At 33.9% G+C, this 26,107-nt stretch overlaps 3 protein-coding genes across 11 annotated transcripts; 1 reads left to right on the top strand and 2 right to left on the bottom strand.

Moving 5' to 3' along the window:
• Positions 1-4,044: 4,044 nt before the first annotated feature.
• Positions 4,045-13,043, bottom strand: LOC101210345 (peptidyl-prolyl cis-trans isomerase CYP95). Of its 7 annotated transcripts, none has more exons than XM_031880760.1 (15): positions 12,895-12,966; positions 12,477-12,512; positions 11,553-11,693; positions 11,244-11,298; positions 10,861-10,949; positions 10,531-10,555; positions 9,321-9,359; positions 8,292-8,409; positions 8,004-8,131; positions 7,453-7,810; positions 6,278-6,396; positions 5,954-6,149; positions 5,107-5,871; positions 4,927-4,995; positions 4,045-4,701 (listed from the first exon to the last, which is right to left on the bottom strand). In XM_031880760.1, the coding sequence occupies exons 3-15, from the start codon at positions 11,628-11,630 to the stop codon at positions 4,386-4,388; spliced, it is 2,355 nt and encodes a 784-aa protein (XP_031736620.1). In that variant the 5' UTR covers positions 11,631-11,693; positions 12,477-12,512; positions 12,895-12,966; the 3' UTR covers positions 4,045-4,385. The 7 variants fall into 7 exon arrangements, with proteins under 7 accessions (XP_031736620.1, XP_031736621.1, XP_011649805.1 ...); XM_031880761.1 differs by having other exon boundaries at positions 11,553-11,680; positions 12,895-12,961; XM_011651503.2 differs by lacking the exon at positions 12,477-12,512 and having other exon boundaries at positions 11,553-11,680; positions 12,895-13,043.
• A 1,017-nt stretch (positions 13,044-14,060) lies between these two features.
• LOC101219472 (tRNA (cytosine(38)-C(5))-methyltransferase 2) lies at positions 14,061-21,480 on the top strand. Of its 3 annotated transcripts, none has more exons than XM_011651502.2 (11): positions 14,061-14,220; positions 14,313-14,423; positions 16,691-16,746; positions 17,480-17,598; positions 17,683-17,805; positions 19,761-20,091; positions 20,203-20,297; positions 20,412-20,477; positions 20,597-20,661; positions 20,876-20,974; positions 21,288-21,480. In XM_011651502.2, exons 2-11 carry the CDS (start codon positions 14,341-14,343, stop codon positions 21,364-21,366), a joined length of 1,116 nt encoding a protein of 371 aa, XP_011649804.2. In that variant the 5' UTR covers positions 14,061-14,220; positions 14,313-14,340; the 3' UTR covers positions 21,367-21,480. The 3 variants fall into 3 exon arrangements, with proteins under 3 accessions (XP_011649804.2, XP_031737320.1, XP_004138735.1); XM_031881460.1 differs by having other exon boundaries at positions 16,653-16,746; XM_004138687.3 differs by lacking the exon at positions 20,876-20,974 and having other exon boundaries at positions 16,653-16,746.
• Positions 21,481-21,496: 16 nt separating this feature from the next.
• LOC101219711 (GTP-binding nuclear protein Ran1A) lies at positions 21,497-24,500 on the bottom strand. Its single transcript, XM_004138688.3, has 8 exons — positions 24,342-24,500; positions 24,182-24,251; positions 23,769-23,825; positions 23,543-23,660; positions 22,403-22,492; positions 22,068-22,247; positions 21,892-21,969; positions 21,497-21,769 (listed from the first exon to the last, which is right to left on the bottom strand). The coding sequence occupies exons 1-8, from the start codon at positions 24,342-24,344 to the stop codon at positions 21,700-21,702; spliced, it is 666 nt and encodes a 221-aa protein (XP_004138736.1). The 5' UTR covers positions 24,345-24,500; the 3' UTR covers positions 21,497-21,699.
• Between the last annotated feature and the right edge of the window lie 1,607 nt (positions 24,501-26,107).

Below are 26,107 nucleotides of genomic sequence, written 5' to 3'. Positions count from 1 at the left end.
TAATTTGAAAGTGGAATGAAATTTTTAGCGATAAGTATCTTTTGTTTTGTTTTTTGGAGAAAGAGCTGATGAGAGCAACTCTTTTTGGAATCGATGTGATATTATTATTATTGGCCCAAAAGAAATGAAATTCAATTTTAGAATTAAATCTTTTGGAAATGAAAATTGTCATCTTATCAAATAAAACGTGTCGTCTCCTCAATGCATAAAATAAAATTAGGGTTCGCAAATATTACAATGTTCTTTAGCACTGTGTTATTTAAGACTTAATTAAGAGGTTCTTTAAAAGGGGAAAACAGAAAAAGAGATTTATTTTACCTTTCTATTGTACTCATTGTGAAAATATTTTTAAAATTTATAGTAATAATGTTAATGTTATTAGATTTTAAAATAAAAGTTTGAACAACCATAAACAAAAACAAGCTTAGGACTCAATTAAGGTTTATTAAAAATTTATGGACAAAATTAGTTATTATTTAAAGTTAGTACATTTTCAAAAATAACATAGTATTGAAACTTTTTATAGAATATAGTAAAATTCATCATTTTTTATTTTTTTATTATATTTTATAAATATATATATATATATATATATATATATATATATATATATATATATATATATATATATATTTTTTTTTTTTTTTTTTTTTTTTTTTTTTTTTTTTTTTTACTATCCATAATAAATTTCCCAAAATTTTAGAAAAGAATATGAGCTAAAATAGTTTAAAGAAATGGTAGAAATATGACATAATTGGTTGGGTACAACTTTTCAAAAAGTTTGGTTTTTTTTTTTTTTAGTCCAAGCCAAACGAGTGATATAGAATTCTTTGTTATTTCAATTATAATAAGAATCTGATTTTCTTCGTTATTCAATCGAAGCTATTTACTGAATTAATCACTTTTCCAAGGTATTTCCTTTTTTACTTTTATTTTATTATTATTCTTTTATCAATGGTGTTTATAGAAAAATCATTTTTCAAAGTTATTCCAAACACATTGTTGTTTTGTTAAAAGCGTCAATAATATTCTTAAGATGAACATATATATATATACCTATTACTTCTATTTTAATAAGACGTGTGATGCATGTGAAATTTATAGTTTTATTTTAGTACGCTTAAAGTATATGATTGTTAATTAATTTAAACATTATTTGTAAATTAGAATACATCATGTTCATCTAAATAGTTATATATTGAGATCAAGGATTTGACGTCTAATTAATCAAACATATATCCATCGTTTGATTGTAATTATGATTTCACATATATATGACTATTAAATCACACTCATACACGAACAGTACACTATTTTATATGTAACAGTGTAAAGGAACAAAATAGGAAATATATAAAAATATATATATATATATATATATATATATATAATGACAAAATAAGATGTAAATTAGTTGTTGTCTCCCTTTCATATATATAGCATAAGGGTTATAATATTTAAAGAATCTATTAAAGTGTGAAAAGGAAAAGTAACAGAAGATGGGAAATATGAAAATAAAAGGTTAAAAGAAACTTTAGGAAATGAAATGTGACAAAGGGAGAGATTTTATCCAAAATTTGAAATGGACAGATTAATGTGAAGCACATTTTATACTATTACTCAATACGCAACACGTATGTTGTACCTTTTCTTCACCTTCATTATAAACCCCAATGATAATAAAGGAATACGAGAATTTGGTCAATTATAGAATGAAAGCCCTATGCAAGACAGCTATGAATTTTTTAGATCTCCTTTGATTTCTTCTATTTTGAAAAGATTCTTCTCCCAACATTTTTTTTTAATCCTTCATTTCAATTCAACCATCTAACTCATCGTTTCTTCAAACCTCACCCTCAAGATATGTTGAAATTTTTTTTAGATTTTGAGTTTGATTTCAAAATGTTATAATTTTTTTACAAAAACATGGAGGTACGTGTAATGTATATAAAATATTGTAGTTCTAATTGTTTATTAAATTGTGATTTTTAACATCTAATGAATAAATAAAAGTATACGTGTTGCCAACATATCTACTATGAAGTCACACGAAATAATTCATTGTTTCATCATACTAATTACTACTTTCATTCAAGTAAATCTTTTTATATGTATATATTTTCTCTAAACTTTGGATCACATGAAGTTATTTTCTGCTAACATTAATTATACTTATTTTTAAAATATTATATTAAACTTAAAAATTGAAAAAGTTACCTCTATTGTCTCTTAAATATCACTTCTCATTTCTTCTATACTGATACTTACATTTGAAAAGTCACGACCACACGAAAAATAGCAATATAGAAATTTGTGAAAAATATAAGAGCAAAGAAGACATGTATGAATACTTCCTACATTGCCTCTTTTAAGACAGTAGAGATTAATAAAGCACGCCTGTATTAAAGCCAAAAAAAAAAAAACTATTTAGTTAAAATTTGAAATTAAAAATGTTAGAAGTGTCAATTTGAAATTAATTTAAGGAGTTTTCTTAGGAGAAAATGAAAATGGATTTTTTTTAGAAAAAACAATATATTTTCTTTCAGCTGAGAGAATCTTCATGGATTATATAATTTTATATTCTTGTGAGGACATTCCTTTAAGTCAACATTATAATCAAAATTTTAAAGATAGCAATTGCTCCAACTTTAAAAAGATAAAATGAAGGTTCTCTTTACAAAAGAGAAATAACTTTTTTTCCAAATTGGCGTCTTGTTCTCTCTTTTTTATTTTTAAGAAGAAAAAAGAAATCTTGTAGTATGAGAATTAATGCTTCTCATTACATCAATAGTCCAATCCAAAATATTGCCGAATACATATTTTCTTGTTCTATTCATTCACTCCCATCATTTGCATGCTATACTAAAAAAAATATTCTTAAATTTTGGATATGAAAAGATTTTTCTGTATTTTCTGATTTGATGGGTGTTCAATGAATAATATATATATATGTTATTTATGCGAAAAATATCAAAGAAAATAATTTTATTTCACCTTATATTCCTATCAAATAGAAAGTATGTCGTTTTAATGCACTTGGGAGGGAAATTTTGGTCCCCAAGTCAAAAAGTCAAATTCCTCTTAATGAAAAATTGACCATTTTTGCAAAATCGATTATGCTGTTTTTCAAAACTAAAGTTATGAAGCACTACTTTTACTTTGGTTAAAAATGGATATTTAAAACATAAAGAAAAAGATATTGCCTTTTTTTTTTTTTTTAAGAAAAGTTGTCAACTCTTTGGTACTAAAAGAAATCCTTTGTGTATTACCAAGTTGGTATTTGATCTTTGGAATAATACGCGATGGGACTAAAATAGATCTCTTAATCACCTTCAAATCCATTCATTTGTATATAAAATAGATGCTGTCGCCACTACTTGATTTTTATATTACATTTTAGATATTTAATTGGTATAACGATTTGGGTTTAAATTAAATCAAAGGTAATGTACATATAAATTTAGTGCATATGCTTTTTGTCTGATAAATTTTAGAGGTTTCTTTTTTCTTTTTAATGATTTGCCATCTTCAAGTTGACGCACATCTAAAAGAACATTACGTTATATCGTTTAATTAAACATTACGTTATCCGTGTAATTTGAACTTTAAGTTGGTAAGAAAATTTTAGTATTGGATCCAAAGAACTAAAGTTTACGTATCTAGGACTCATCAAAACATTCCCAAAGTCAGAAGCCAGTAAAGAAACTCATCCATTTCGATCCTTCAGGTTTCAACAAATACATAACTTGCAACTATTCTATTTCATGACAATTGAAACGAAACAAGAAATTGAACATGAAACAAAAACAGAAATAAGTGCAATTGACATGAGAGGTTTGCTGACGTTGAATCTCTATAACTGTTTACTAAAGAAAACATAAATAATCCCCCAACCCAACAGGCCAACCTAGATGGGTAAAAACTTTCTTTAAAACAACAATTTCAAACCAAAAATTCTAGTTTGAAACTGGTAAACACCACCGAGTCCTTTAGGTAACATCAAATAATGAAAGACGCTTTATCCCGATAAAGAAAAAGAAGAGGTAAGCCAAAATATTGTGCCAACTAGAATCTTCAAATTTTAATAATCAACGTAAGATATAGAATATCTCACCAAACTGGCTAACGACCTACAAACATACAAAAAGTCTGAATACCAAAACCAAAAAAAAAAAAAAAAAAACAACGATCCAAGGCAATATTATTTCACTACATATCCTAGGAAGCATACTCTGATACAAATCTAAGCCGGGATTTTAATACAGTAGCCTAGAATCCATTTTGGATGGGTCTCCACGAAATCATAAAGGTTTGTTTTTTCTTTTTCTCCTTCGAGGAACAAGAGGGGGAGAGCTGGAACACCTTCTTTCTTTCAATGATCCTTTTCACCTCTCTGAATCTGGAGATCCATCACCGTAAGAAACCAGACCCTTTTTCCCAACTGGACTTGCAGAAGGCGACCTGGACCTATCTCTGCTCGTTCTTCTGGGGGATTGAGAATCAGCAGGGGACCTTGATTTCGATGGGGATCTGCTCCTTGAAAGAGATCTCCGCCTACCTACTCTAGGAGACAAACGAGACCTGGATCCCTCAACTGGGGAACGGCTCCTAATGGGGCTTCGGCTACGGCTATAACGACGACTACGGTAACGCGGACTACGGGATGCAGAGGGAGTCCTGCTTCTTCTGCTGTTCCTGTATCTGTATAAATGAGAAGTTATCAAGCAACTTAAAATCAAAGACTGTTGGCACGACCATAGCAATTTGTAATGGTTTAAAAGATTTAAGCTTTTAAGTTGGCCATGGGTAAGAGATTGCCTCAAAATTGAAAATACGGTGTGGTATTCAATCAAATGGGGAAGAATCACCAGTGATCATGAATTTAATTCGGAACTTTAATAGTGAAATATGGTAGAGACGACAGACCTTAGCGGAGATCTTCCTCTAGGAGGGCTTCTATAGCGCCTAGGAGAATATCTTCTGTAGTTTGAATATCTAATAACAAAAGCAAGCATTTAAAAGATCAATTATCTGAGCACTTCACTGAGAAGCATAGAAAACTGGGAGCGTGATAAACACAAACTGAATGCTGATCAAAAAGCTCACCTGTCACGTTCAACTCTTCCACTGTAACGGTATGACCTGACAGGAGATGCAGAAGGTGTTCTGTATCTACGAGCAAATGAATAACGCTCGCTAAAACCACGCCCCCTTCTGATGCGCTTCGGAGACCCTTCTGGAGAAACACTTCTTGATGCACTTATCCCTCTATCAGATGTCGGAGACCTTGGCCTCCGGATGGGGGTATGACTCCTAGAGTAGCTCCTTCGATTCCTAGCTGGTGCTCGAGGACTTCGACTGATACTCCTCCTGGATGGTGCCCTACCTGAGCTTCTGCTCAAACTCTGACGAGAGGATCTCACCGGACTTCTGCTTACACTTCTGGAAACTCTTGCAGGACTCCTACTAATTGATTTTCTAGAGGCTCTTCTAGGTGGGCTCCTGCTTGGACTTCTTTGTGGATTGGATCTCACGGGGCTTCTGCTAATACCTCTCTGATGCCCGCTTCGTAATGGGCTTCTACTGATACTCCTACCTTTCCTTCCCCTACCTGGACTCCTGCTAATACTTCTACCTGGGCTTCTGCTACCATTTCTAACAGGACTTCTGCTGACGCTCCTGCTTCCATTTCGAACAGGACTTCTACTGATGCTCTTGCTCCTCAATGGTGCTTGTGGTGGGCTTTGACTAACACTTCGACTCCTGCTCATACTTTGTTTTGGACTAACACTGTGGCTCTTGCTGTGAGTCTTTCTGGGACTAATACTCATACTCTTACTCATTGTCCTTCTAGGACTAATGCTTCGACTCCTGCTCATCAACTTTTAATAAAATACCAGATCTGGAACAATTACAAAGAATAACGGAGGTGTGACAAGAATGGAGAGTGGACCTAGATTTTCCAGGGTGGTCATCTACAATATCAGGCTGTCTTTCCAAGCTTCTGTCAGATTTAGAATCCACAGCAGCAACACCATTGCTCCTCCGCTCACCATTCTCCTTGGGGGATCTCTCCCCATCATTTTCCACCACATCCGCCTCTCCTCTCCTTCTGTGGCGGGCATCTGAGGCTTGAGGTACATCTTCAGCTGCCAGACATCATAACACCCAGAATAATGCATGTAAATCAAATAATGATTGAGAAAAACTAGATACGAAATGAAAAACCGCCCAACTTCATAATTTATCACAATGGAGGATGAAGGGAAAAAATTACCAGATTTCCCGGATATGCCTTTGCGGTTCAGATCTTTTCCTTGAACATCAAGGCCATCTTGCTCAGACGTGCTTCTGCTCTTGCTATCACTTTCAGTATCTGAAAGACTGTCCAAGTCCCTTGTGATGAGAAAAAATTGAGTGTTAAATAATGGCCATCTTGCATAAGAATCGATTGAAAGAAACTTAATCTTTGGAGGAAACTAGAAGTTCTTAAGTTAACTAGCAAACACATCACAAAATTGATGTCCTAAAAGCCCCCAGCACCAATTAATCTTCTCTTTCCAACTCGAAGGAAATGTCTTGAAATACAGAGCAATTCTAAATATTTAATAGAGGGTCTCAAAATCACATTTTTTCTTTTTCTTTCCTATTGCGCTAAGCAATTCTTGGAGCTAAGTTTTAAGTCTCTTGGAAGGTCATCCCTATTTCAAATGACATCAAAGGTCTCTTCACCCCCATCCCAAAGACCAGGCTCAAGTGTTGTACGTCCATTTTTTTTTACTTGAAATTCACAATTTCGTATCAAACCAAAAATGAAATTTCGGGAGCAACAATTATAAGAGATTGCCTATGTTACAGCTTTCTTCTAGTCCATATACTTTGAAAAGAATGATGTGTTAGTGAGTGAGGAAAATTCCCTTGAGTTGTTCTAGGAAAGGTTTATTTTTGTTCTAGCAATTAGACGTACACCCTTTCCCTTTCCAATTACACTATCTTGTTTGTTTTCGCAAGCTTGAAGATATTGTCCAAACTTAGAGTGAACTCTTTTCTTTTCTACATCTCGTTCAACAAAGTTGCTTTTAGTAAAACAAAACATTATAATAATCATATGATTAAAAAACCTCCACCATAACCCATTGTAGATCCATAACTGGAAAAGGCATCAACCTTACTCAAGACCAACATCATGTCATTTGCCCTAAATTAAGAGAAAACTAAAGCTGCACCTGTTATGATGTAGCTCAAAAGCCCTATCTATCAAACTTCTCCAAGTTCGCCCCCCCCCCCCCCCCCCCCACCAACTCCCTTCTAGACCTTTATACGAACCAACTGGATGGGGGTACAAAATTGATGTCCTAAAGCTGCATCTGAAAATATGTGAAATTATACAAACAATTTTTCTCTTGAATAATAAATAATAGAAAAGTACTTTTAAGTGAAAATATCAAGAACCTTTTAGATTTTCTTCTCGACTTCTTATCATGCCTCCGCCTCTTTCGGCGTCTCTTATCCTTTCTCCTCCCACGCCTATATCTTCCTCTCTTAGAAGTTCTCTTTCTCTTTCTAGACCTGTCATCACTGGAAGAACTTTCAGAAGATGATGAGGATGATGACAAATCGGTGTCAGAATCACTATCTGAGTCTGAGTCTAATTCTGAATCAGAAGAACTATCTGAATCGGACGTGTCGTATTTTTTCTTCCTCCTCTTCCTTTCCCTTGATTTTTTCGGCTTTCCTCTTCGCTTTTCTTCTTGACTATCATCATCCGAAGCATTTTTTCCTGTTTTCACTTTATTTATCTTTCTTTTTTCTGCATGCAAAATGATAATTAGATGGAAAGTTCAATGATAGTACAAAGAATTTAACTCAAAAGGGGGGAAAACGCATTAAAAAGTCAACTTGCTGTTTACAGAATGGGCTTAGGGTCAACAAACTATCTCACAAAAAATAATTAACATTAATAAAATAAATAACAAGTCATCGATATGTTTGGTAGTTTTTACCTTCATTAAACTCGCCACAATTAACAATTTTCACTGTAACAGTTGGAATGCCATCTTCTACATCCACTCTTTCCATCTTTTTCAGTACGTCAAAACCTTGGACAAGCTTTCCAAACACTAAATGCTTCCTAAAAGAGCAGAATAGAAGGCAGACTGAGAGCTCAAGTCAACAAAAATAATATTTGCAATTCATCAAAGTTCAAGTCACCTCCATTGAATATGCACAATAGTATTAGAAATAAATGTACAAGAAACAAAGAAAAATATCCACAATAGGCAGTAACAAACCTATCAAGATGGTTATTAGCCTTAAATGTGATAAGAAAATGGGAGCCTAAAGTGTCACGGTCAGCAATAGCCATGGATAGAAGACCAGGTCCATCATGCTTTAGTCGAGGAAGTTCATCTGTACCAATCTCAAACGTTTGTTACCCTCAATTTTACCAAAATAAGATGCTCATGAAAACTCTTTCAATAGCTTGTAAGAACAATCAATTGTATCTAAGCAGAAGGATGCATCTGAAAATCTATATACAAAGCATGAGATGCACTTAAAGAAACCCATGCAGTAACAGTCAGAAAATAAACATAGCGTTAGACACTGCAGACCTATCCCATAAAATTACAACAGATGAATTAAGATAATATCATATTAAGAAACAAGAGTACTGAAACAAGATTGGTATCACGTGAAGAAGTTATTTCAGTAAAATGTCTATAAAAGAATATAAAGCAGTAATATACTTGGATGAAAAGGAAACCTATCAATGTAGGGGAAGAACCTCATGGAAAACAACAAGTGGGGCTCCGTGACCTGCATTTTCTTATTTAACAAAATATTCTTTATCATGACAATGAAATGAATCTAAATGAACTGTATAGATATAGAATACCATAGAAATCAACAATCACCAATACTTTCATTAGCAGACCAGACCATTTCAACAATAAAGCAACCATGCAAGCAAAGTAAAAAAAAATCAAAGGATGAAAAAAGAATCAGTGACAGAAATCCATAGCAACAAAAAATTATATGCATGGTCCTCATATGTAATACCAAAACTTGAGAAAAGAAACATATTTTACTTAAGCCAAAAACAAGGATGTTTGCCTTCAAAACTCTCAAACTCAGAATTTGAAGATTAGTCACATTGGGATGAAACAAATGAAAAAGTGAATGCCCATTTCAGCAAACAGATCTCTTGTCCCTTACCAAACCATACACTAAATACAACAGTAAATACAAGCTAAATGAAACCATGTTGAAACTTCATCCTGAAAAGCAACAAAATAATGTTTAGAAAATGCAAAATTTACCTGGAAACTTTCCACCATAAATGCTCTCTCCAACTGTACCTGAGTAAGATAAGAGCGGGGAAAATTAATTTATCGTGCAAAAAACTAACAACAGTCAATACTGCTGCTCACAGGTCCACATTCTTACAACTTCTACAGAATAACAAAAAGACTATATTCAAATAACTTTTCGAAGAAACCACACTGCTTCTAACTCCACAAAGGAAGATGTAGTTATCAGCTGTCAAACACTTCACATGTACTTGATACAATCTTCAACAAGGTTTCTCAAAATATAAATCAAATCAAGGGCAGCTATCAATCCGAAAAATAATAATAATAAATAACTCTATGGTCAAAGGTTGACGTTCTTACAATCTCTATAGAATAGTCAAACTCAAACAACTTTTCAAAGAAACCACTGCTTGTAACTCCACCTAGGAAGATGTAGTTATCAGAGCCCAGCATTTCACATTTACTTGATACAGTCTTGGTTTCTCAAAAAATAAGATTAAATCGGAGGGTAGCTATCAATCCACACACAAACATGCAAAAACTTCTCCCAATTGTAAAGGAGAGTCATAAAGCGACAGTGGTTCAATAAGGGAAAACATTTACCCCAAGTCAAAACCGTATTAATTATAGCATCAAAAACACCATAAAAGAGGAGTTCCTTATCTTAAAAAATTCTTCAGTTTCTTTCTTTTTCATCAATTCTAGCAAAAACCTCTCACAAAATTCTCCCAGATCATCCTTTTCTCCTTTTTGAAGGGACAAAACAAAATACACTATTAAACTATCCTACATTAATCCAAATCCTAAGTCAAGAGATGGAGAGGAAATAAAAAGTAATAGGTGTTGCCTAATTGAATTTACAAAGTTAGCTAATTCATTTTTCTTAAAAATACAAGTTACAGTTTAACAGTTTAACGCAATAATTACTATGGTTTAAAAAGCAGCCAGCTGAATCAATCAATTGGAAGCACCTATTAAGCATGAATAACTTATTCATTTTACTCCCCCAGCAAGCACAACTTCAAAAAAAAAAAAACTAAACCAAAAAGGAAAGTTAACAATTAGAAAGATTGTTAGGGCATCTCTACCCAGTTACAGAGTTAAGCTTATTGCTGTAGCCTTAGAATAAAGGTAAAATGAACGAACAGTAAGAAAAAAACATGACTTCAACAGACAACACAATGAGAAAAATAAACAGGCCAAAGAAAATACATACCATCTCGTTTGACAAAATCTCCACCCTGGAAAGATACAGAAAATAACCATTAATTCATATTAAAGAAAATATATAACATGTCTACAAATTACTTAGGTATAGATGAGAACTAAGTAAAAATTGTGATGGACAACTTAACAAGTACAACCTTAAAACTACATCACAAGAAAAGGATTCTTGACCATCAGCCCTGTAGCCTACAGCATAAACAAGGGTAACTGACTAAAAGACAGACCACTTCTAAGGCATATTCTAGAAAACATAGCATTCAAGCCAATATAAAGTCCATCACATTTAAGGGAAACGTCCATCCCAATGAAATCAACATACCTGTGCCATAGAACCTCCAATAATCCGATGAAAAAAAGATCCCTTATAATGTAGTGGTTTTCCAGTTTTAGGGCCAATTCCTTTCTCTCCTAAAAGTAAAATAAAACAATGTTATACAACATGAGTAATCCAAAACTACGTAAATAGTTATAACCAAGAAGGGCATGTCCTTGGCGTTCACCATAATTGTTAAATTAAATAAACTTAATTTTACACAAAGATATGACCACCAACATTAGTAGGTAAAAAAAGGGAATATTGCTACACATGCATAATTCTATATATGAATAAGATGATATCGCCTGTACACTACGAACATGATGTGACAGAAGGAATGTGGCGTTTGCATTAAGAAAATCATTAATATTCAGCATAGGATTTACCTGTACACAGTGCACGAAAATTCTCCGCCGTTTTTGGAGCAACGTCATAAAAGAGCTGAAAAGACCATGCATGATAAAAAAAAGAATAAGTATCTACTCTTGCAAAAATAACCATATTAAAAAGTTAACACTGGCCACAACAGTAAACTTAACCCTTTCTTCTGTTCAAAAAGAGTAGCCACCTTTGTAATTTTAAACTAAAAATTTCTCATTAGAAAATTAAACAAACAAAGGCTCCAATAAGTATCACGCAACCAAGGACTCAAAGCTCTCGATCCATGAGTTATGCAGGTCTTAATGGGTAAATACCTCAAAAACCAATCTTTCCCTGGGGTCTCCATCAATTGAAACATCCAGAAATACCAAAAGGTTCTTCTTCTTTGTCATTTTCTTCCTTAAACTTCCTTCAGCTTCAAATTTGCACTACGACCATAGACCTGAATTGAAGAGCTGAATAGAGGTCAGCACCATTCCAATTGACAAATATAGTAGGAAGAAATGGAGGAAAAGAGATAAATAGATAATGATAATAAAATATGAAAAAATAAAATGCAAAGAAGGTGAGAGGTGGGGGTGGCCGCTTAAGTAAGAAATGGAGGGATAAAAAGAAAGGAAGCACGAGTGGACCAGATTCTCGGTGAAACATACCTAGCTGATAGCAACCAAAACTAAATAGATTATCGTGGATAGTTCGTCAATAGAGTGTCTGATAGTTTAAAGGACCAAAATAAATAGACATCTAACGTTTATAACAAACGTACTTCCCATACTTTTGTTGCCAGTTATTTTTTCCTTAAATCTACGTACATAGAAATTTTCATCCTAGGAAGGAACATGTTTCACGAATATAGGTAGATGAGCAGACATTGTTTGCACTTCCAATATAGTATACTAAGTATTAAAGCATGACAAATCAACTAGAATTCTCTCCATCAAACATTAGTGTGAAATCGCTATGGTCAAATTCCATCGACAATCAAATAAAAAAACGAATGATTGAAATCAACTGCAGGAAAAATATAATGAGTTTTAGAAGTGGATCAAAATGGATAACTAAAAGAAAACAGGTCGAACCCACAAGAATTTTCACATGACCATAAACTCAAAAAAGGGAGGAAAAATAAATTGGTAACATTTAGTTAAACCATGAAGAAAATAAACAGCAATCCTTCGTCAACGTGAAAACGACGCAAAATATTGACAAAAAAAAAAAAAAAAATTCTAGACACTCACTCGTGTGGGTACGCAAGAAGCAAAAGCAACCGATAACTGGATTTACAGTAAAGAAAAAACTATCAGTAAACCAATTTGGTCCATACCAATATCCCCGGTAAAGCATATTATTCAATAATCAAGTGCAAATCCTTAAACCCTAAACAGATTTTATATTATATAATACAAAGAAAACATGCAGATAAAAATAACTAATCGCTCATACTAAATATAGTGTGAACTTGAATGAAATGGAGTTCAAGTATACATTATGATGCATGAAGAACGTAACGAAACTAAAATTAAAGGGGGCAAACAATAAAGTCACCCAACCTAAAATGAAAGATAGTTGAAGATAGTAAATGAAAAGCAGATCAAAGAAGAATTGGAAACAAATGTCGATGAGTTAGAGATTGAAGTGTGGGAACCCTAATATCACCTGAAAAACGCAGAACCACAGAATAAAGTGAAACCCAGATGAGTGCGAAGGCTAGGAGAGAAGGAAGTATTGTGTAGGTTAATATAGAAGAGAATTAAGATGCTCACTGGACTTCAGAGTTCTTCCATTTTTAATGGATTCACCTTTAACGGGATTCCTTTGCTTTTGGGCTTATAAAGTAGCCCATTGGTCCTTTTGTCAGCCCATTGTAATAAATGTAAATAAAATACACCTTGTAAACAAAAAATTCAGCATTTGATTTATCCTTTTCAACTCCATTGAGAAATATATCTTCTATGTTGTATCATGGGCTAAGGTTTGTATCTCTAGCTAAACTGTAGTCGTACCACGTAACATCCAATATTTCATCAGTTACGTCAATGGTTATCTATTCAAATAGTGAACATAGATCGATTGAAACCAGTTTGTTGATCGACTTTTTAAATTTTGTAAGAATATAGACAGTTTTGATTTTGATCGATAAGCTTACCTTTTCTTTTATCTATCATATTTATCCCTATGTGGGTTTATTAGTAACCAATAACCAAATTATAAAAAAGATATATTTGACATTATAGGTCAATAATATCTCACATTTGTTGTGAACAAGACAAACACATGTATAGGGATGAAATTTATGTCCTATCAAATTTCGATAGTAGGATAGTGGCTTACTATGGTGGTGACGGGTGACAAAGAATTAGGGTTCAATTTCGAATAAGGAGCTCGATAAATGGCTACCACATTAAATAAAGACGACATACGTAAATTACCCAATCCGAAAGGTAGTGGCAATAAATAGCAATATCAAACTCTTTAGTCGGGTAATTGAAACGAGCAAAATCTAAATCTTTTAACACGAATAAATTGGAGGACAAGTTTGGTAGCATAGCAGCACTAATTATAGCTAAAATAATGTGTAAGTAAAAAGTATGTTTGACTCGACCGATGAGATCAAACTATTTATTAAAAATAATATAAAAATTTTGTTTGAAATAAAGAGAAAGAAGAAAAACAACTCTCAATCCAACCCGAAAAAATTGTTGGGATCCGTTTTTTTATGTATATTATGTAAATATTCTGAACAGTGTTTGTCCTTAAAACAATTTCCCTAATTTTTATTTATTTAATTTTAAAACACAAGCTCTGAATCGATATAAGTATAATTAAAATGTTAGACGACCCACGGTAGTCTCAACCCGACTGCTGGACAAAGATTGGGTGCCGGCGGGGCGGTATAATCAGGCGTAAATGGAGAAGGTTTTTCCGAAGCTGCAAGACGAACCATGGAGAGTCCTCGAGTTCTACAGCGGCATTGGTGGCATGGTACTCTTTTCCCCTACGTCTCTCTCTGCCTTCATCTCTTTCTCGGGCGCACATCTTTACATAGCCGTTGTTTGTGCATTGAATTATAACAGAGGTACTCGCTACTGAGTGCTGGCATCCATGCGAAAGTGGTACAAGCTTTTGATATTAACGACAAAGCAAACGATGTATACGAACACAATTTCGGTGATCGTCCATACCAGGTATGGCAGAATCTTCTTCTTTATCTCGTGTTTAGAACGATTTGCTTTCTACTTCAGGGTTATGTTTTTGCTGCTTCTCATTAGAAACAACGGAATTGAATAAATCACCTCCAGTGACGTTTGAAGTAAACTGAATCTCAAATTGTCGAGTATTGGAACTAAAGCTTTTGTAGTTTGTGAGAAATTAGTTCCTGCACAATGGAGGATATACTTTTGAAGTGATAAGAATAAAGATTACGATGTATAGCTAGTATGAATTCACAACGTAAGCGGACAGTAGGATAGGTATATGAAGTGTTTTTGTTGGAATATCTGATTCAAATGTCTACAGCTGCGGAGTTCCTTTTGAAATTTCAAAGCAAAAGCGTCCTAAATCCTGTTGATATTGTTTTCCCCATTATATTTATTGTCCCGAAAACAATTCCATTATGTTTCTGTAGGAGGTTAGTCTTGCTGCTTCTCAGTACAGATAACGAAACTACTCTGTTCATTCAGAAATGAGATGCTAATTCAATTCTTCTCGATCGTGTTTTAAGTAGTAGATTGAAGTTGAGGTTATTGAATGTCGAAACCAAGCTTGATCTATCTTGTTGGAAATTACATCACTCTTTCTGATGAACGTACTTTTATAGCGATATGATTACAATTTAAATATAGCATGAACTCACAGCGTAGTGGAGAATATGGTAACTATATGAAGCATTTGTGTTGGAATCTCTCATTCAAATGACTTCTGTTGTGGATTCTTCTATTTATTTATTTCCTTTTGAATTGTCAAACTATAAGCGTTATACAAACCAGGACATGTAACGGTTCAGGCTAGACTTCCTTTGAGTAGGAGTGTTTTTTTTTTTTTCTTATACGAGTTGTGGTCAAAAGTGATCCTGTGTGCTTGGTTACGTTGAGCTACTGGTAAGATTCAGAATGAAAAAGGAACTACAAGAAGGACTAAAAATTGAGTCTAAAAAAGGGATGACAGTCCTTGAATTTTACAACAACACAGGTGGCATGGTGGCTTTAATTGAGTTCTCATTTTCCCTGGTCTGCCATCCTTAGTTCTTGGATATATTATCAAATTTGGACTCTAGACATTTAAGATACTGAAGAAATTTTCTTTAACTAGGAGTGTTGGTTTTTCCTTATAAGCTTAGTTATGGTCAAAAGAAACCTGTGTCCTTGGTCTAGCTAATGGTAAGATTGAGAAAGCAAATGAGAGCTATTAGAAATACACCAAACTTAAAATTAAAAAGCAAGCCCTGGAGAGTCCTTGACTTCTCATTATTCCCAACTACATAGGTCCAGCATGGTAGCATCCTTAGTTTTTGGTTCTATAATCTAATTTGGAGTCTAGATGTTTAGGATCCTTAGAAAAAATCATCTATAATAGTAAATTTCTATTTGACATAAGTTTCATCATCCCGTTCCTCTAGTATCTTCATCAAACACCATGCTTAGAGATCTTTACCATTTCCCTATTTGATCATCACCTCAACTTGTATGTCACAATCAAAATTTAGCTGTAGTTACTTGATCCTTGAATATGTGATGGGTCTTGGAGGCAAGGCAGGAATATCCCAGTGCATATCAAAAGTCACTAGAGATTTGATCCCTTTTAAATTATTGCCTTTGCAGTAAAACTAAAGTTAATCTGCTGCTTCAACTCAACTAATGGACCAATGTCATTTGCCATACGTAGTTTAGTTATTATGTTCTTTATTTGGAACTCGAGAAATAGGAAAAGCTGTTCGTATTAGTAGGCAAGGCAAGAGCAAGACCTTTACTAGGCTTGCCTTGGTCACTCTTTCTAACCACACTGAAGAGTTGTGTAATTGAACAGCTGGAGCGCCTTTTTCTCCTCTCCTTATCCTTGGTTTGTGCTAAATTAGATCACTTCACTCCTAATTCCTGTGGGTGCAATAAATTGACCACCGGCACTAAGTTCAGGTGGGCGAAGAGATGATATGAATTTTTGTAATGTTGATGTAATGCAAATGTTTGATTCAGTTATCTTTGTGCAAGTTTATCTGCATTTGGAATCAAAGCTAACATTTATTAGGTTGTTATCTTTGGCAAGAACAAAACCGAGCATACAGCTTGACATTATTCAACAACTAGTGATATATTGGTTTCTATTTTAGGCTGCTTCAGTTTGCATAAAACTGGGATAAACTTTGATATGTTAAAATAATTTGGCCATGTCAGTCTTTTCTAAGCACTTTATTTGGATAGGGTAACATTGAAAGTCTGACTGCTGCTGATATCGACAGCTACCAAGCTCATGTTTGGCTTCTTTCACCTCCTTGCCAACCATATACTAGACAAGGTATGTTTTACAGATGATTGATTGTAAATAAATAGTTTATATTGTCTACAGTTTTGTAAACTTCGTAATTCGTAAAGCACGGTGATAAAGTGAGAAATTTCTACTTGTCAACTATCATTGGGGGAACATGCTTTGGAATTGAACTAGTTATATAGTAGAGACTTTACATTCTAATTTCGAGAATATTCTTTTACAAAGTTGAGTTTCTTAGTTAATTTTCCGTAAATTATTTTAAATGATTTTCCATTCTCACTTGAATACGGCAGGAGTCATGTTAAGCATAAACGGGAGATTCATGAGAAGCGAAGTGTACAGTAAAATTTTGTTAAATATACTTTTTCAATGATGAAATATATTTAGACAATTTATCTAAATATATCTGCAGCAATATATAAAATATTAAATTGTGAAATGATATTGGAATTCTTAGACGATATCAAGGAAATACTGCTCATTTTTTTCCATGTTTTAACCAATTATTTCATAACTTCTTGCAGTTAATTGCCTTTTCTTTTCATCTTTTATCCATAACAGAGTAACAGTGTTGTAAAAGTTACATCCTAAATAGAATTTCATTGATTTATAAGCTCCAGCCAAAATATACAAACACACGCTCACACCATTACCTGATTTACAAGCCTTTCACTTGAACAATCTTCCTGCTACATTTTTATTCATGTACATCATACATTTTATAAAGTGGAAAGTGGGTAATTGTGCACCATGTAATTAGGTCTACAAAAGCAATCTGGCGATGCTCGGGCATTTTCATTCCTCAAAATTCTTGAGTTGATGGTAGAAGCATCGAGGCCACCAGTAATGTTATTCATGGAAAACGTTGTCGGCTTTGAGGTATGTTGCTTGAACTTATCTGGGCACTGGAATTTATTTGACTGATTCTTCATCATATTTTAGATGCCTTCCTTTTTGTTGCAGACATCTGACACACATACAAAAATGATTGAGATATTGGAAAAGACTGGTTTTTCTACACAAGAGTTTATTTTAAGCCCAATGCAATTCGGTGTCCCATATTCCAGACCGCGGTACTTCTGTCTGGTAGCATACATCCCTCGCTTCCATTTCTCTTTGTTCTTACCCAGCTTTTATTTTATTGTTAAGCGCTTTGCTTTCCTATTTAATTTCCCCAATATGACAATTTCATGGAGCTTTTTATTCCATCGAATAACATTCCTTGTTTCAGTAGCTATGTGGTTTAACATTCTGTCCTTGATGATTTGCACCCTCAACCTTACAGACCACCATGGGTTGGCAATAGTAAAGGTCTTAGTGAGAGTGGGTTTAGATTAAGCCGTGCCACAAATTACCTTGTCATCTAAATGTTGTTGGATCAAGTACATGAGAATAGTATGGATGTGGTCGTACTAACCTAGGCATTCATGGATAAAATAAAAATAAAAATCACGTCAAATGTTTCACAAAAGAGCACCATTGAGTTTTCCTGATGGCACCAACTGACCTACCAAATATTGAAACTGCTGAAAATTTCCCATAACAAAACTGAAAAAAGGGTTTTGATTGTACGACCACCATCCTTATCTTGATAAATGCAATATCACAACTGCCACAAAAGATTAAAATAAAGGAAAGCATGGAAATACTTAGCTAATATACGTGGTAGCTTGAGGAAGAAGGGAGGTGGAGATTCAATTCCTTGTTTCCTGATGTTGTGGATTTTCAAGTTTTTTATTAGTTTATGCCTACTTCAACAACAATGAAGAATGAGATAGTGAAGAACGAAACAAAGGAACATATGTATTTGTGGTATTTTGTTTTGGGGCCAGGTCTTTAATGAATAAGCAAGTAAATGTACTGCATGATCCAATAAAGTGGAGGGAAAATAGTCGTTTTGCCATGCACTGAAGATAGACCTAGACGATGCTACATAAAGATTATAATTGCTAACCATTTTTCTATGTTAGCACAACAATCCAAGGACCGTTTAAAACCCTTCCCTAAACTTTAGGCTAAAAATTCACTTTTAATGGGGTTAAAATTCTTTAAATCATTTTTTTATTCACTTCATGCTTAATATCCATCTAAAACCATTAAAGATATGGTGGTAAAAAATGAGACATAGTCTCTACTAACTTAGAGGTCATAGGTTCAATCCATAGTAACCACCTACCTAGAATTAATTTCCTTCGACTTCCTTGACATCCAAATGTTGTAGGGTTAGACAGATTGTCTTGTAAGATTAGTTGATGTGTGCATAAATTGGCCTGAACATTCGTAAATATAAAGAATTTAAAAAAACCATTAAAGGTACTGTCACACCAATCCCAACATAATGGAGATTGATGCATTTCTTTGTTGAGTGCTCTGATACAAACCAAAACATAATCAACTATTTTGAAACATAAATAATTCGACGTATTTGTGAAGCCTTCCCTCTTGACATCACTCGAGCCCTATACCAATTAATCAATGTTTACATACTTCCTTCCCCTTCGACTCTATTTATAACCAAATATCATAAGGACCTCCCTAAGCAATTGCTAACAAAACTTTATATCCTAATAACACCTTAACACCATTTCTATGATACCCTTTTGCTGGTTCTTTCTAGACGCTCTGCCTGTCGTTGCTCAGTTGCCCCACTGCGATGCCTGGAGTTCTTCTGACCTTGATGGAATCTATTCATATTAATCACCCATTTGGCAAAGAAAATGAATGCTTTGATTAAATTCACTATGGCTTTTTTCTGGTTGATTGGCTGAGGACAGTGAGGAGAAATCATGAATCTTCGATGACAAAGGCCACCGGTTTGGAGATTTTTTAAAAAACATTTTTTTCAATGACCACAATTATAACAGTGGTTTATGTTCAATTTGTTGAACTGTCGGTACATGACATAGCATGGATCTCATCTACGTTATTATTTTTCTGTGAATCAAGTGTTTCAAGCAGAGATCTTATCATTTGTGTTTTAATATATTTTAGGGAAAATGTGTTTCTTACTTACCTTATATGGGGTCCTTGTACCTTTGCAGGCCAAAAGGAAGCCTTTATTCTTTGAGAAGGAATTATATAATAATCAACTTCTTTGGTCTCCAAACCCATTACTTGATAGTGATGCTAACTTAGAAAGCATTGAAACTCATGGATCCCAAGCAACTTCTGATAAGTTATTGCTCTCTTGCGAGCCAATATGTAGGTTTCTTGACCATTCCAACCATCAGGAGTTAAGTTTTTATGATGCCAGTAGTATTCAAAGTGAGGTTGCATTGGAGAAAAACAAGGATGCCGATGAGCAAGTTATTGAACCTTTTAATCAATATCTCGTCCCATCCAGTTTGATAGACAGATGGGGCAGTGCTATGGGTATCCAGAAATATTTTATGTTTAATCGTAATTGTTATAGTGTTAGTATGATCTGTATAGTTTTATCAGTGCTCACTGTAGACTATAGACTATATCCTTAAAACAGTTTAGATATTGTATATCCTGATTCAAGGCGATGCTGCTGTTTCACAAAAAGCTACTACCGATATGTTAAGGGCACAGGCTCGCTTTTGGCACCTTTTGAGGTAAAATTTTATCCTTGACATAATAGTTTGGAATATATAGTCTTCTACATCTTGTGCAGGGTACAAAAGAGTTGCAATTTTTCTTACTTTTGTTACTGACGGCTTGTAATGCAGACTGAAGGGATGGGCAAGGCTCATTCTCTTAAAGAGCAGAAGCTCAGATATTTTACTCCTAGAGAGGTACGGGATGACTTTTATATAAAATGATTAATTCTTCGTTAGTTTTCTGCTTCAAGCTGATGCTGTTAATTAATCCGTAGAATTTGTTCTTTTTTTTTTATTTATTTATCAAATTTTAGGTTGCTAACTTGCATTCCTTTCCGGAAGATTTTCAATTTCCCCAACACATCGGTCTTAGACAACGGTATGTATTTCATTTTCCCTTGGACCGCCCACCTCCCTTTCTCATTACTTGTAGGTTCAACTCTGGAGGCCTCTTTTAGTCACATTTGTTAGGATGACAAAACGATGAGTTTTTCTTCCACTGTTTGGACCTTTCTCATTAACTCCAAAAGAACACTTGATCTGACTGGCTTTTTGGACCTTTCTCATTTACTCCTTTGATAATATAAACATAGGAAACAAACAGTTAACTACCAGATTTCTGATGGCTTTGACAATTCATCACTCATCAGCTGGGTTAGATTTCATGAGATGAAAATTCAAGTCATTAGAAAGTGAGTTTCGAAATTGGTAGGGCATGTTTAGAAGTTTGTTTGTAATACGAAAGCAATGTTAGGTCCAAAATCACCTCAAATTTTCAAAATCAAATTTGGCATTAGACTTTCCATTTGCTTTGCTCAATATTTTTCTTTTTTTTTTAGAATGATCGAGAAAGCATATTTTGAAGTGATTTTGATGAAAAGTCTCTAAACACACGTGCACTTGATTCAGCAGTCTTTGAAGTTTGTGAAGTAAAATTTTGTTTTTCTCCTCTACCGTTTCAAACTATCAAAATAGTTACACGGGTATTTGCTTTCTCTTTTGCAGTTACGCACTACTAGGGAACAGTTTGAGCATTGCCGTTGTTGCTCCCTTGCTCAGATATCTCTTTACTGAGCCATCTTGACCAAGAGAGCGATTGGATGTCAATACTCTATTCAATCTTCTACTAAATTTTGTATTAAAAGAATCCATTTTTAGTTAATGGAGAGTAATATAATACTTCTTGCTTTGTTCGAAATATTTACTATTACCGATAAAACAAAGAAAGTGCAAATGCTATTCATTTATCAAAATTGTAAACCGATAACAGTAGTTAAAATATATCAAACCATAACCAAAACCAAAACCTACTATGAAACAGACATAGCGAGACACAACCAACCGACCCGTACGAACCACAATCACTATACGGCAAAAGCTTGCCCCAAATGCACGCCCTTTGTATAAAATAAGGCACTTAGTCAAAAGCATCGTCATCTTCGTCAGGAAGAGGTTGTACAGCAGCTTGCGCCAACTCTCGTTCATGCCTGATACAACACAAAACAAGAAAACACATCTTCAGAACTTGGGGGTAACAAAAGACATCCTATACTGTGTGGATGGCAAGGGATATGGGTTTTAAATATTTAATCAGGTTCGAGTTACTTACTGTTCTTGAACGGCCAAGTCAATTTGGACTTCAGGAGGAGCAAGGGCAGGTGATTCGACAAAGTGGAGTTCTGGATTCCTGCAAGTTCCATAACAGATGAATTCATTTGTCAGCAGAGGGCACCACAATATATGTAAGTCAGAAAGAACTAACTAAACTTAAAGGATCGAACGTACCCAGCAAGCTTTCTGGCAAGGTACAAGAAGGGCTTCTCAAAGTTGTAGTTACTCTTTGCTGAGATTTCGTAGTACTGAAGATTTTTCTTCCTGTGGAAGGTCACTTGCTTTGCTTTAACCTGTCTGTTTTTCACATCCACCTTGTTTCCACACAATACGATTGGTATGTTCTCACAAACCCTAATGCACGACAAACCCAAACTTTAGGACTTACATACTATACAAAAAAGACGGCTAATTACTATTTTCCTCCATTTTACACAACATATCAAAACCTCCGAGGAAAATAGCAAATTTTCAAGTGTTCCAGAGCCATAGGGTTGGAAACACAATACCTGCAGAGATCACGATGCCATGTTGGGACATTTTTGTATGTTAAACGAGCTGTGACATCAAACATGATGATGGCACACTGCCCATGAATGCTGAAAAATTCAAAAACAAGAAACAAGCACAGTTTGATTATACACACAAACTAAGGATATTAATATTAACGAAAAAGAAAAACAGACATAACTAAACATGTCAGAATGGATAAAATTGAACAAGTGTCAACAAAGCAACAAGGAACTCAAAGTAAGCTTGGCAAAACAATCGCATTAAGAACAAAGAAAGAACAATTAACTGAAATCATAGGAATACTGAAGCAGAGTACGAGTGCAAGACAGAGAAGGAAAAACAATCAATTAATTGAAGTACTAAACAACTCAAACCGAAACCGAAGGAGTGCTACTCTATATAACGAACAGATTAAGTATCTCTATACATATCCTTTCAATTTTTTCCAATATTTTCTTTATGGTCGGTCATGTGAATAAACGAAAGAAATTAGAAAAATCAAATATCAATCTAACAAATGGGATAGTTAAGACTACCTATTTGTGTTGAACATTATCATGCCAGCCAAATTATAGCCTAACCATACTTTTTAAACAAAAAGTCGGATAGAGAGACACATCAGACAAGCAGAATCATCCACCAAAAAATTTATCTTAAGCATCAATTACAATGAACTATTCAGCAAGGTTGATGAACATTCAAAAGCATCTTGGGATAAAATCGTGTAACATTCCCACATTCCCACCCACTGTACTCAGCTAAGCACTAGAGGCTTCCAGGAGAACTGGATAGACCAGACTGCAATAAATTTCCATAGTAGAGACTAATAGAAATCAAAACCAAAAAGAAGCACTAAATTTCAGCTAATAGATATTCAGCAGTCAAATGCCTCATCGGGAAAACACAAATCCTAAAGTCTTGCACAAAAACTATACAACGAACAAGTTCATTCAAGATTGCTTCATGGTGGTTAAAAAACTGCACATGAATCACATGCATAAATCCAATGGAAACAGTCATACAGCAAACAGACACACACGAAAAAGTATCGCGCTCCAACAGCATATACCAGCACATTATAACTGAAAATCATTATTGTGAACATAAAGCAGTTGATACAACACACGAACACTTACTAGTAACCATCTCTAAGTCCACCAAACTTCTCCTGACCAGCGGTATCCCAGCAGTAAAACCTTATCTTTCCATAGTTCGTAAAGAAGTCCAGTGGATGAACTTCAACTCCGATTGTAGCTATACATAACATAATCAAGTCAGGCCAGATACTATTTTACTACTTAACCCTTACAGATATCATACACTAAACGACAAACAATAATTAACAACAAAGCTCATTCTTACGTTCGTATTTCTTCTCGAACTCTCCAGTAAGATGACGTTTTACAAAAGTTGTCTTCCCTGGATCAAAACACGATCCACCGTTAGAGATTAATGACATCATCGCAAAAAAACAAAAAACCGTAAAAAGAGAAATTCATAGATCTAACACTCTCCGATCAAAAGATACGAATGAAGCATGTTTCGCCTTTCTAAAGCCTAGTCCGATAACCAGTTTTTTGTATAATCTCCAATCGATTTCATACGCTATGAAAAACGGAGGAACAAAACACAGTTTCTATTCTACTAAAACAGCTAGGGTTCAGTGCAAACCAAGGAACAGCATCATATAATTCTGATTCCTAAAATCTACACATGCAAAATTGAGCTGAAAGATATAACGAGAAAATGAAACTGAATAAAACGGATGTCCATACCTGTTCCACCATCTCCGACAATTACAAGCTTAAAGCTAGGGTAATCTACGGTGGCCTGGTTTGGCAGCGCCTGAGCAAAGAAATGAAACCGAAAATAAGTAGAGACGTCGAAAATATCGAATACCAAAGCAGGAAAAAGAGAATGGAGAAGAAATTTTACCATCGGCAACGTGTAGAAGCGACTGAGGATCAAGAATACGAAAAGAAGTGCGTAAAATTACAGACGAAGGGAGGGCGGAAATGGAGGGCAGAAGGCAAGCACAGTGTAAACGACGGTCATGGTAGGCGATTTATACTTGGTGAAGGGAAGGGGTTCGGCTTTTATTCGACGCGATTTTCTGCGCCCTTGGATTGAAGTCCCGCTTCAAATGTCCGCTTGAATTTCAGCCCTACACGTGGGTACGATATTGTTGACTTAGTTGAGCTTTTTTCCTAGTGGGCCTGGACCAGTCTTTGGTGGGCTTTCCAAATTGGATATGCGAATTTGTCCTTTTCGTGTCAATTTTTCAAAGAAAGTAGTTTTTCTAAAACAAAGTATCTAATATAAAACTATTAAAATATTTAATCTTTTCAATTAATTTTGAAAAAGTTCTCTCCTTGACCTCAGCTGATGTTTGCTATTCATATATCATATGTGTAAATTTTAAAACTATAAAATATACACCCATACTAAAATTATAAAATATCTCTACGATTTGATGGTTGGATTATTTGTTTTTTAAAATACATTATTTATTAACTTAAAATACTTAATTTTATCTCAACATATTTTAATAATTAAAAATCAGTATCTATTACAAACGTCAAGATATTTGTAATATTTTAGAAATTCGAATTAAATTAGTTCAATTCATATTTTAAAAAAATGTAACATGTACTCAACCCAACGAAAATAAAACATACAAAATTCAACACAACTCAATCCAACCCAACCTTTATATATTTTTCAACGTGATGTCATCTTTTAGTGTTTTTTCTATTTTGTTTTATTATTATATTGTTTTTAAATAAATGTTGTTTCGTAACCGTGAACAATATCATATTATCTCTCTCACTGGATTTAATTATTGTGTATGTTAATTAATTACCAAATAAATCATACACACATTTAATAATAGTAATACAAAGAACCCAAATGTTAAATCCAAAATAAATAAATAAAAAACCACCTCACCCATAAACACAAACTTAACAAAATTTTCAATTGGTTATAAGAGGGTGGAAACCAAAAATTATAATTATTTCCTAAAATTAGTATGTTAGGTAGCCATTTTCGATATCACAATAATTATTATCCTTTTTGTGGAAAGAGCACAAGTGTGTTTATTCTTTAATTTTTTGCCTAAATAATAGCATAGAATAGGAAAGTATTGGTACCAAAACATAGAAATGAAATGATATCTTATCCTAGTTGGATGATCTGCTTTTTGTCTCAACTTTCTCTTTTACTATTTTCAAGTTTAACGATCCAAATTTCGTTCCATTGTCAATTCTTCACGTCTTTCAACCACTCTTCGGTTTTCAATAATTTGATTAGACTACAGTTATCAAAACAATTTGAAAATGAAGTTAGAGAACTCCCACCAATTAAGTAAAAGCTTCCATGAAAGAAGAAAAGTTTATATTTACCTATTTTAGAAAACCATGATAACCATACTATTTTTGGTTCGAATTTTCAAAATCGAAACGGTCAAGCAATATACCCATTACTATAACCAACCAAAACATAAATTACAACCATCAAACTTACCAAAAGTGCACCCAAATAATTTGCACATCCAAAGAGTTAGGAATTAGGGTCTAAATTATAATATTAGACAGCTTAAAGGACCTCTTTTATCTATCATATTTATTCTAAACTTTTAAATTCATAATCACATAAAATAAAGGATTTATAGTTTTTTTTATAATTATTTTTGACGTTTA

This window comes from Cucumis sativus, chromosome 2 (assembly GCF_000004075.3).
Source record: "Cucumis sativus cultivar 9930 chromosome 2, Cucumber_9930_V3, whole genome shotgun sequence".
Lineage (NCBI taxonomy): Eukaryota > Viridiplantae > Streptophyta > Magnoliopsida > Cucurbitales > Cucurbitaceae > Cucumis > Cucumis sativus.
This window is presented reverse-complemented; position numbering and strand designations above follow the sequence as displayed.